The sequence below is a fragment of the Triturus cristatus genome, chromosome 1_2 (assembly GCF_964204655.1).
Source record: "Triturus cristatus chromosome 1_2, aTriCri1.1, whole genome shotgun sequence".
Classification (NCBI taxonomy): Eukaryota; Metazoa; Chordata; class Amphibia; order Caudata; family Salamandridae; genus Triturus; species Triturus cristatus.
In genome coordinates this window covers 175,658,124-175,670,882 of record NC_140580.1, presented here as the reverse complement: position 1 = coordinate 175,670,882, position 12,759 = coordinate 175,658,124, and the positions used below count along the sequence as shown (strand labels likewise).

At 42.4% G+C, this 12,759-nt stretch overlaps 1 protein-coding gene across 7 annotated transcripts in view; it reads left to right on the top strand.

Moving 5' to 3' along the window:
• Window positions 1-12,759, top strand: part of ADD3 (adducin 3) — a 326,180-nt gene that overhangs the window by 160,923 nt on the left and 152,498 nt on the right. For all 7 annotated transcript variants that reach the window (XM_085603444.1, XM_085603437.1, XM_085603440.1 and 4 more), the window contains one exon: window positions 7,086-7,304. In XM_085603444.1, the coding sequence (XP_085459570.1) occupies window positions 7,110-7,304 (195 nt within the window). In that variant the 5' untranslated portion in view covers window positions 7,086-7,109. The remainder of the gene's footprint in view (window positions 1-7,085; window positions 7,305-12,759) is intronic.

Sequence of the window (12,759 nt, the reverse complement as noted above, 5' to 3'; positions counted from 1 at the left end):
GCATTCTTAAAATGGATGACACTGAATTAAAGTATTGGTTAGTAACTTTAAACAAAGCTTTTGTATTTATTTATATTGTTTGTCTTCTCTTCTTTCTTCAATCTCACTCTATTGAGGCTGGATTTTATTGGATGTGTTATTTTATGGTTTGTACTGCTTTTATGGTTTTTATTCTTAAAACTAAACACAGTTTATACTGTTATATTGATATTGAACTTTGGACTAATAAACTAGAGTCACTAGTGTTTATTTAGCTAATGGAAAAATAAACTAAAATGTATTTACCATGAATTTAGATGTAATATTCACTTGTATGCATTCTTAAAGCCTTGTACATTGTTAATGGGCGTTTTTTAAAATGAATTACACCATATTCAAGTCAAGAGCTCGACTGATGCTTGTTATGAATTTAGATCCACCAAACGTATGCGCTTTCTCATCAGCAGCTGAGAAAATACATAAAAACATGAGCATATTTAAAGTCACGCTCTAATACTTAGATTGAGTAAAGAGGCGAGCAGGAGATTTCCCTCTGTCCCATCATTTCTCAGCTCAACTAAAACAATCGACTATGGCCCTCTCAGCGTTTACTGGGCCTAGTGCATTCCATGCTCGGTTTCCTGCCAGTCTGTGCATGGTTAAAGGCCTCTTAAAGATTATGTTGTGGTGTCCAGCACCAGCACTATGGCCTTCTTTACTGTGCTGCTACCTCTTGTAGTGAAGGAGCGCTTTAATCAGCGTCGCCTCAATCTATGCATGAGAGACAGAAGAACACGAAATGATTTTCAGAAAGTAGTGCTTATGACCTAGCCAGTTTTTCCATTCTACACCATTACATGCATATCTGACTACATATACATTTCGATTTAATTTTTTATATATGGGCTGAAAAAAACCAAAGGATAGAGAAGTTATGGTTAGCTTTGGTAATAACATCAATATACAATTTTTTTTAAAAACTCTGAAATCCACATATAAAACATCAGTTAAAGTGCAGTTATGGTTACAAATTAAAACCAAAAAGCTACTGAAATTTGCAAGTTGTAGTTAGGACCAGAACCTATAACTCGTACAACAGACATGCATACCATAACTCGCACACCAAATGCAGTTCTTTTGACATGACAACATTTATTCCAATAAATAACTCCTAAAAGCAAAATGTAATTAAATTAAAACGTACTCAAACCAGTAAACGATGCTACATTCATAGACCTCTATTTCCAAGTGGAGTTGACAGTCAACCAACCCAGGCTGCACATGGCCCAAAGCCAGGCACAAAAGTGGTTGGTCAAGAGCAGCTTTGGTGCATCATTTTTACAAAGTGAAGGATTTACGAATACTGGACTTGGATTTGCACATCCTGCAATCCCACAAAGATTCACTAGACACAACGGAGGGTCTAGGGTTCGCAAATCCAGCTCTAGATTCACCGCTCCTACAATAAAGTCTGGCGTATATCTCCTTGTGTTAGTCCCTCTCCTGGAGCATAGAGTTCATAGCTGATCCCCCTTAATTACTATAATATTTGAATCACAAGTTGAATAGCTAAACTTTCCTTGCAAAACTACGCATGTTCTATTGCCCTGAGGAAGTTCCGTTGCATTTAAGGTAGCAAAACGTGTTGTCCGTCATGTGCTTTTTGATATGTGATGAAGAATAGAGAGGAATTTTAATCAGAAGCTTGAACTTCTTTTCATTTCATTGCACTTTGGAGAGTGCGCTCTTATAATTGAATTTATTTACTTGCTGTGTAACATAACTAACAAATTTCAGCGTTTTTCCTTGTTTGAGTTGGATCTGTATCTCCATTTCTACCTGTAAAATTTAATTCCGATTTTGGGTGTTTTTGTTAAGAGCGGTCATTGGGAATGGGGTGGATAATGGCCACAACATCTCATTGTAATAACTTAAAATGCAGCTGATACGATTTTAAAGCAGACGACGCAAAAATCACTTCACTGTGTGATCTTATCAAGAGAGCAGCGACTCATAAAAGACAGATTTTCATCATAGTCGTTGTCCGGATTCTGTAGTCTACATCACAAATAGCTGCAGAGTAGAGTCTAGTCATTATTGGTAGTATTGGTGGAAGAGTAGGGTTTTATAATCTTTCTTGTAAGAGCCACCAGAATTATGCAGTAGGGGAGCACTAAATTATGTGGCAAGAAACGGCTAATTATGCAACATAATGCACATGTTTCATAGTATTAATACTAAATCTGCAGATTATGCAGCAAATGATTAATTATGTGGTAAATGTAGCAAATCCATAATTATGCAAAAAAAAAAACCTGCGGCCACAGCATCGCATAATACTAGTAGCTGAGTATGAGGCTTTAGTTCTTAAAGCGGGTGGGTTAGAATTCCAGATCTTTGGTGCACTGCCTGAGAAGCTATGATGAAGTGTATTTTTTTTTCCATAGAGCAGTGTTTCAAGTCTGAGAGAGTCTGCGCTTTGGAGTAATCAGCATCCGCCCAGATTGTGAGTTTGTTTGTCAGGTTGTTTGGTGTTGCTTTCTGTAGTGCCTTGTGAATAACACAGGCTAGTTTGAACTGACCTCTGGGTTCTTACCCAGCCAGTTGTGAGTAATCGGTATGGAGGAGATATCCTCATATATACTGGGGCTGCAGATTGAGTGCTGCTCTTAAAGGGGCTACGTGAATTCCTGGCATGTTTCAGTAGTCCAGTACTGAGAGGGTACGTCATTGTGCTCTAGTATTGAAATCTTTGTTTGGAATAAGGGGTGTTATTTTATGGAGGAGTCCAATTTGGTGTTGAGCAGGTTTTGCTAAGACTAATGCGTGCGTTAAGATTTTAGTTCTTACCTAGGGTGAAGCTCAGTGATTTTACTGCTTAAAAAATGGTTGGTTTGCCGTCAAGAATTTCTCTAGCCATGATTGTACGGGAATGTTAACATGTTGGGGGAAATCAAAAGGAATTTAGTGTTCTGGGGGTTAAGTTTGAGCTGATGTAGGGTTATCCAAGAATGTAGCTTCCTCGTCATTTTTCGAATCGTGGTGATGTTTTCTGGTGAGGATGCTTTCAGGTACAATTGCATAGCTCTGTTAGAGTTTCCCCTCTATCCTATCTGAGATGTCCGAAATTGTGTCTTCTGCCTTATTTGGCTCATCGTTGGATCCTTGCCAACCACTTATCTGGTGTTCTCGTCTCCCATTCCTCAACGCACTGCTCATCAAGGCCCGTGTAACAAATCCATCTCCTTGACCCCAGTTCCGGATGCCTAGAAGCACGCTTTAATTATCCTTCTCCAAAAAAAGGGAGAAAAGCCTATTCTGATCCATCCATTCTCAGCACCTTTTGCCAAATCTTAGGTACCGTTTCCTGTTAAGCATCTTGAAAAAGGCATATTTAAGCAATTCTGTGTGCTCTTTGAAGCTAGTAACATTGCTGACCTCATGCCATCAGTGTTCCGACACTCACATAGCACTGAGACTCTGCTTGCCTCAGTTTCTGATGACTCGAGTGCTTGCTAATGAGGCCAAACCATCAGCCTTGGCTGAATTGGACTTGTGGGCTGCATTTGATTCGGACGTTAACTATATTTTACTAGGTCAACGCGTAGATGCGTGGATATTAGGCAACACTTTGAATCAAGCTCTATCCCTCATCTGTTCTAAGTTTTGTATTTAGTCCCATTTCATTTTGAATTTAAATCTTTCTCATATCTCACAGGGCTCTTCTTTAATCCCCACATATGCAATTCGGCCTCTATGTCCACCTTTTTTTTAGGACACACAGATTCTCCTATCCTTGGGCAGTTATTTCAGTGATCCTTCCCATAACTTTCGGAACTGTTCGTTTAGCGTCTTGGATCAGGTGAACTCCAATTCCCTCAAATTGAATACCAACAAATAAAACTGAAATCTTAATCATTCTTAGTTGCCTCAGCTACTTGATCAGTGGGTGGCTGCTCTAATTCCAGTCTCTCAGTTGCTCTACCACGGTCTTCCGTTAGATCAAGACCTTTCACTTACGGCTCAGACCAACAAATTGTTCTTGGGTTGCTTTACCCTACTAAAGCTCCTGTGAAAAATTCTTCTCATTTACCCGCTAATTCCGGTTGCTTAGCAGTCCAGGCATCCATACTTAGTCGATTAGACTACTGCAACTTAATTTCAGGAATACCAGTTTTGGCCATTGCTCACCTGCAGTTCGAAAGGGTTCAGCTTGTCTTACCATCAGCCTTCTTCAGAAGCACTGAAACCATTAGGCTCCATGTAAAAGTGTAAAAGCGTACAGGAGAGAATGGAGCCCTGTGGGACTCCTTGATAGAGGGCAGTAGGACTTGAGATATCATATGTCCATTTTTGTGTTGTGAACACTTTGTAAGGTATGATTCGAACAATGTCACAACTGTGCCCTCTACCCCATTCAGTCTTTTATGCTTTTTAATAGGAAGGGATGATTAACTGTGCAAAAGGCTGCTGGCAAGTCCAGTAGCACTAGGCGTTTGGTCTAAAATGGTGAATGCATATCGATTGTTGTGCTACATTCAGATCTGAATCCTGATTGGTGGGGATCGAGGAGGTAATTTCCTTTTTATAAAGTCTTTAAGCTGTGTTTCTACATAACTCTGCCAGGACTTTAGCCATAATTGGAAGGTTGGAAACTGGCTGAAAGTTGTTAAATTACTGTGGATCAGCATTAGGGTTTTAAGAAGTGGGATGATTTGTCCTATTTTCTGACAGTCTAGCAGTGTTTCCTATACATTATAGCTGGGAAGTGGTCTGTAAAGTGAGTAGACTTCTTGAGCCTAACAATTATTGTGATTAGTACTTTAGAGTTAGTCATGTCCTTGAAGGACGACCATTTTATATGTGATTTGCAAGCTAGTTGTTTCATTGGTAGTGTCAGTTGTTGAATCAAGAAAAACCAAATAATTTAAAGAAATTTTCGTAGCTGTTTTTCGTGTTTGGTATGACCGTAACAACCTAGGGACTGGGTAGATTTTTGACAAAGTCAAAAAGTCTTCAGGTGTTTTTAGGATCAGTTGATCTCTGATCTAATGAAGGTTCCTTTGGCTGCCAATATGTCTTTTATACTCTTTGTTGCGTAGAGTTACTAGGTTTAGTTTCCAGAGATTTTTGTGCCATACACCCTCAGTCTGAGGGATTTCTGCTCTACAAAATTCTATGGAGAAAAACCATAAGGCCTTACTCTGTTTGAGTTTTTTAGTATTAAAGAGAGGCCATTTCATTTGCCACCTCCAGCATGGCTGTGTTCAACGATGTCAGCCAAGAGTTTGAGTTGGTATCGCCATACATTGTCCACACTTTCATAGAAAACTTTTTTTGCGTTTGTATGTTGATCATTCTAAGGCCGGGCCTTAAGATATTTTGATTGGCCGTACAACAATATTTTTGAGCATAGAAGATGGAAGTGTATTAAGAGGTGGCCTCAACCGGATTTGAAGAGTCTGCTTTTTTTTCTGGTTTCAGGTCAAGTTTATTGACTTTTTATTTTTGTTGAGCTTGTTCATGATTGTTCAAGGTCATTGGCATGTAGGAAAGCTTTGAGTTGTGAGACTTCAGGATATAGGTGTCGCCTGGGAGTAGTTCTCCAGAATGAATGCCATCAATTAACCCACAAACCGATGATTTTTCCCCTGTGGGTGGTTGATGGTATGTAGTATTGTGGACTTCATTTTGGATCATTTCATTTCCATCAATAGCCTATGGGAGATCGTAATATGTTCAGTTTTCAGACTTTTGCATTCTACTGAGGTTTTGCATTTAACTGCCACTCCTGCCCCTTGGTTTTCCTTCTCAATTAACATGAGCAATTTCATAGCCGGGCAGGATTAAGAGCTCTAGGGCAGGTTGGGATAAGCCATTTAGCCACGTTTCAGTAAGGATGTGGCCCGTTGGAGAGAGCTGCCCACTCAGTAGCTGGGGATCTGGGTTTGATTCTCGGCTCAACAACCTGTGATTCTGAGCAAATCACTGCATCTCCCTGTGTCCATCGACAGCACCTGTATACCCTCATGGGTGGTAAGCCACACTATATAAATCAATTTAATTTAAAAACAGTAGGTCCTGGTAATGTAATTCATTCACATTCATAATTTCGAGATTGCATTTGAACGCTGACCTGCAATTGTGGAGTAAGAACCAGCGATAGGAGTTCTCAGTCTTGGTGAAGGAGTTTGTTTTGACCTGTATATAAATTAGGTAATCTGGATTCATACTGTTTTTGTTGATTCGAGGGTGGGAGGTGGTGGTGGTGGTTGTGGTGGTGTCTATTCATTGAGATCTTTGGTGTATCAGCTTGATTCTGAAAGGTTGTGGATGTCCTAGTAGAGTACCAACTCTTCAGTAGAGCTGTCCGGAAGTGCAGGAGGTGCTCTTGTAGTCCATGGTTACCTATGTTTGTGAAGAATGTAACTGGGGTGGCGTAAACATTTAATTGGGGTGGAAAAGGATGAACAGAATTGGAGGTGGGGCACAATTCTGTGTTGAGTGTTATATTGTGTTACACCATCGCTCTCCCACCCCAATGAGACTGGGGTTGGTGCCCCGCCCTTTGACCTTCTGTCCTTCCACTGTCGAGCAGAGCCAGGGCATACATAATCTTTTCCATGTAGTGACAGAACTCCGTGCAAATGCTTGGGTCCCTCTGCTTGAAAGGACTGAGGCGAGTTCGCAGAGAGAATACATGCAGGATTGTTCTTGCACATTATTTAGCAGGATGTCAATGACTGCAGTATTCGTGCTAAAATGAAACCTGCTCGTTTTAAAGCAAGTGCAATGTTTGGAATTTAGTAGTCTGTAAGACTACGAAGTCAATAAAACACCTGTCCCAAGTGGACATTTCATATTTGTATTTCTTATATTGCTGTTTGTTTTAAGCTTCAGGAGTCATGTTGTCGTTTGTCATAATTGCTAGACCTCTCTATTTGACGGGATTTGCTGAACAATATGCAGAACTTAATTTCCTTTTGTGTTTTTCTGGCAGTGTTGTTAATTCTGGTCAGTTGGTAAACACATTCCTGATACTCCATGTGCAAACGCACCCCTTTCGGATACTGTTTCTCAAGTTTGTTTACTTTTCTGTGATGCAGGAGACCAACCGGGAGTTGAGAAGCATGAGCGCTAATGGCAGCCAGGGGGTGATCACCACCCCGCCGCCTCCCAGCATGCCTCACAAAGAGCGCTACTTCGACCGCATCAATGAAAACGACCCCGAGTACGTCCGCGAGAGAAACATGTCCCCAGACCTCCGGCAAGACTTCAACATGATGGAGCAGAAGAAGAGGGTCACGCAGATCCTGCAGAGCCCGGTGAGTAAGGCCTCTTAAATTCGAGGTGCAGACCCTTCTTGCACGCCTCCCTCCTAGTGACCAAAACGGGTGTTGTGCAGGATTATTGCATTGTTTAACAGAGAATTGAATTCTGAAGAACATTAAGGCTTTATTTACCATTACTTTGTACAGAATTCTTATTTCTTAATTTCAAACCTGAATAATGTGTCCAGAATTACCTGTTGCCATGTTTGTGTTCCAGTACATTTGCAATACCTTTCTAAAGTGGATTTTATTCTGAGGCACGCATTAAAACACCAAGGAGATATAGATAAACTCAATTAAAAACCAAAAAAGCAATGGCATGTGTGTTTTCTGTGTACACCCTAGTGGAGAGCACTTTATACATGCAATGGCATTAACACTTGCGCTCAGCACTGCAAACTATAGATGGACTCGGCATCACCATGGACGTCTACCAATAGCAGAGCTAAAGCAAGGTTGCAGTTTGCATATGTGAAGACACACGGAGTAAAGTGGTATCTCCTATCGAAAGTGACCCTGATTCCACCCACTTCTTTCTCTTCCTTCCTCTCACAGAAACCACTGAACTCGATCCGCAGTACCAGATAATGGCACACTGCCAAACCGCCTATTTCTACAGAGAGCTCTTTACCCATGCAGTCTAAAAATGTACACGAAATAGTAACGTATTCGTACGGGACTACGTTAACTGCAATCCACTCCCAGTGTCCCCGTGGACATCAATTCACTAAAATGCCAGGGGTAGCGGAAGTGACACTGCACGCCATTTGAACTTTATGCGCACATGCTTACACATACTAACACATTAACACTCTCACACATAAAAACACTCTAATCCGCAAGCATGTATACAACATAAATTTAACAGCATTTTTTACTTAACTTAGCTACCGGATAGGGTAAAATTACAGCAAATGTACACCATTTTTTATTACACTAATAGTGAATAATATTACTCACTATTTGTATAATTTAAAAAATAATGAACCGAAACCAGGCAAGTGGAGCTCCAACGAGCGTCCATTATGAAAAACTCCCCCTATGTTCCAGACACTGATTTTGCCACTTCTGAGGCCAGGGGTCTCGAGCAGTGCTAGGGGTAGCAAGGGCAAGCCAGGGGTCGCAGCTGGCGAAACCTAAATGACGTCCATGAGTGTCACGCCACGTAAGGACACTCCAGGGAACCTTGCAAACCAGTGTAACTGCCGCTCTGTCTAACAAATGCAGTAGCATCACAAGGGAGTCTATAAACGTGTCTGCTTTGTGAGGGAGTGGGGTTTTCTATATCTTAATCTTCAGGTATAAAACACAGTGACTAGTCTTGCGGACCTTTCTTCGTCGACAGAGAAATACGGTGCGATCATCTACATACCAATCTATCATCTAAGACTTTCGTAAGTCAATAAAGGGAATTGGTGTGAGATTAAAAGTTTTATTTTTCAAATTCTCGAGTATCTCCGTGTTATTCAGTAAGGATTCATCTTTTAGGCATTAAGATTAGAAATAAACATAGTCCTATCATTGATATTTTTGTATAAGATAAATTAATACATTAGAGTAATAGTAGTTATAATGCAGTAGTCTTGTTCCATAAGGGAAATTCTCTAATCTAGAGTTAGTTGGAATAATGAGAGAAAAAAGGTGTCAGTTCAGATACCCAATAAATCGTTCTGATGCGAGAATCCATGCACAAGCATAAAGCCTTTACATATCAAACTGGAAATTTTTTCAGTCATAAATCAACAGACAGAAAGGAAATAGGCTAAAATACCCTCTCATGTAGAGAAGTCTAAACTCAGAGATGAGCCTCTAGTCTAGGTGTCGGGAACGGAATCTGGAATCTCTCCTAGCTACTCTAGGAACACGCACGAATATAAACGCACTATATTCTATATTGCAGCATTATTTTCTCTCTTCTTCTGAATCCTCCAATAGAATTTCAGCAAATTCCTGGGAATTAGTGAGCTCTCCATTCTCTTATAACGCCACAACAAGCTATCCGACATTAAACCTTGTAAAGTTATATTCTTGATACTCTGGAGTCCAGACAGTTCATCTAATGAATCATCCTTCCTGTCGCTTCCTCTCCTCCCGGTGAGAACTCACTATAAGTTGTCTAATACATAACAAACACATAGTCACTAGCTAGCTGGCTTCTGGAAAAATCAAACATTTGTAAGAAAAACATTGTGCGCAAACAACTATTCGATGTGAAAAACAGGTCTTTGAGTGTTTCTACATAATTTTTTTTAGTTGACTTGGCATGAACGGTTAGGCTAACTTAAATCTGCACTTTTATTTGCAGGCCTATAACATTTAAGTATGATTACTTGCTACAAATTTTGGATTTAGCATATGTTTTATTTAAACGTAAATTTTGCACATTATTAATAAAAGTATTTTATCCGCGAATAAAATTTGTGTCAACAGTTTCAAGGCTCTGACGAAAGTTTTGAACTTAACATAATTCAGGCATTGTCCATCAAATGATTTATCCACGTCTCCGGTCCAGTGACTGAATCTTTTTAGTTTGATGCAAACACTGTATTTGGAGGTACATAAGATATACATGAAAGGGTATTTGTGGGACATCATTTGTAAAAGCACCAAGTAGCCTCCTCCCCAAGAATGCTTGAGGTTGCAATACAATAGAAAGCCTAAAAGCATTAAAGAAGCCAGGATGTAACTTAAACTGATGCATGCAATTATTTCTGTCCTAGTTGATGACCCTTTGTGTTCAGTGTTCTGTGCATGTTAAATGCAACGTCTTTGTGGATTGTAAACTAACACCGCTGTATATGTGTACTTTAACAGGTACCCTAGCTCTAAGGAGTCTTGGCTGTTAATTGTAAACAATTCTTTTAACCAATATAGCAGCACAGACACCTTGTTGGTTCATGGCTACCTGTCACAACAAACTTGCATTGTGCTCTTGAACTGTGGTTTTGGTACTGATAGCCAAAGTGTAAGGGTGGGTTAATAAGGTGACTTGATAGCTACGTGTTTCTGGAACTAAGGATGGGCATAACTTGTGTAATTATATGTAGCGGAATCACCTGAAATTACCCCCAAAAAAATCCATAAAATTATACGAGTTGAGTAATTCTATGATCTGATAGAGGCTTCTAGCCGCAGATTCCATACCTTATAGTATTCGCCAGGTATCAGACTGGATCTGACATTTTTGAGCAGTACCGCTGTGTGCCGGTGGGTGAGGCTCGGCGCTGCGTCATCCACTTCGGAAGTGCATGCTTGATGCCTTTATAAGAGCCACCCTAGCGCTCTGACTTCAGTTCTTTTTTTTTCGCACCAGTTAGTGCAGATCTGTGAAGAGCTACCCTTAGTCATTTTTTGACGGACCTTTTTTGACTTTGGTCAACACCTTTTAGAGAATTTCTTCTCTTGGTATGCTAGTGATGCCCCTAAGAAACTAGCTGGTTTCAAGCCAGGTAGTGCCTGTCACAGGCGGATGTCTGTGACAGACCCACACTTGGTTTGTCTTTGGCGCCTGAAGGTGGACCACGACTCCAAGATCTGCGAAGTCTGCCTCGCTGTGCACCCAAAGATGTTGAGGTAGCATTCCCTCAAGCTCCTCACTGCTGAACGTCAGACGACCCTGTGGAGCTCCCAATCCCGGTCATATGAAAGGTCCCAGGACCCAGAGCCAATCCAGAAAGTTGTCATCTGGTTAGTCCCACTGAAAGAAGTCGAAGAGGACTTCGACTTCATTGTGCCCGTCCAAGTCCTCGGACGAGGTGAGTGGGCATCGGCACTCTAGGCCTAGCTCCTCTGCGGAGCCCATGCCAGGTTCTGCTCCGCACAGCCCTGAATTTTACGGAGTGATGCGACCCCCACCCAACTAAAAGAATTCTGAAGCTATGCACCTCATGTTTTGGTGGCCTGGCCCCTCTGGAGTGCCTTCGGGCCCCACAGGTGTGGGAGGGGCTCCCACTGGGCGGTTTGTCCTTGGATCCAGTCGGCCCCTTGGATATGTTGCTCGATCCATAGCAGTGCTAATCGCGATTGTCCTCTGCGCCCACTCCAGTACTGGCACTCCGACGCTGCTGATGCCCCATGGTGACGCCATCCCCATCATAATATCCGACTATGACAAGGAGTTGGACGGGCGTCAATCAAGGCCATCTCTAGCACCGATCGGGGCCAGTCCGAGTAGGAGCCAGGGCCTTTTTCTTTTCACCTGCCTGGAGAGGGTGATGAACGGGAGAGGTTGAATGACCTTATGGATACCAGCATCCCCTAGATGACACTGAGGACAACTGGTATAAGGAACTGGCAGATGCCAGTGATTTGGGCACCTCACTAATGCTGGGTTGGTCTTTCCCCCTTACAGTGTCTACAGAGGAGGGTGCCTCATTTGCAGTGGTGGTGCAGAGGGCGGTCGGGGTCTTGGACCTTACACTGCCCTCAGTGGCTGTCAAGAGGAAAGTCTTTACGGAGGTGCTTAGCTTTGAGTTTCCCCCAATAAAGTCTTACTCCCGTTTAATGAAGCCATTACAGACATTCTTCCTTAAGACCTGGTCCAAGCCCTGCACAGGGGTCACTATGCTCAGGACAATTGCCCACCACCATTGCACCCCTACTGGGAACCCCAGTTTCTTCACCCAGCACCCCACTCCAGAGAGCTTGGTGGTCCAAGCCTCCACTTCCCAATCCAGCCCTGGCACGTTCCCTACCACTCCACCAGTTAGGTAATCCAAGGGGCTTAACACCTTTGGGAAGAGGATGTTCTCTTCCACCAGCGTAGCACTGCGGTCGATGAACACTGCATGCCTTTTGGGCCAATACACCCATATGATCTGGGATTTGGTTGTGCAAGTGCTGCCCAGGGTCTCAGAGGTGGCCCAAACAAAACTCTCCCAAGCTATTGCTGACAAGAGATGCTGTGAAGCTTACCATCAGATGTGACCTGGACACAAAAGACTCGCTAGGCAGAGCGATTTTAATCATCGGGGGCCATTAGGCGCCACGTCTGGTTGAGTACCACTGGCTTTTCGGAGGATGTCCAAGCTCGCTCATGGACATGCTCTTTGATGGCTCTTGCATTTTTGGTGAGAAGGCAGACTTTGCACTGGATTGCTTCAAGGATAGCAGAGCTACGGGCAGGTCCTTGGGTCTATCCTTGGCGCCTTGCTATCCCCAGTCCAACTTCCGCCCCTTTCGTGGCTGCGGAAAGTGTTTCCAACCACGTTCATTCCCTCTCAGCCATAAAGGCCAACAGGCTTCTCAGCATTTTTGTGGCATAGTACATGGTTCCCACAGACCACAAGAGGCCACTAGCCAGAGGTCGGCCAGTCCACTACTCATCTGGCAGCCGCAGCCTCCAAACCCCTTTAGTGTACCTTCATACCACCACAGGCATCCAGTGGGGGGCAAGATACACCATAGTCCAAAGGGGCTACTCTATCACCTTTCTGGACACTATCACCCA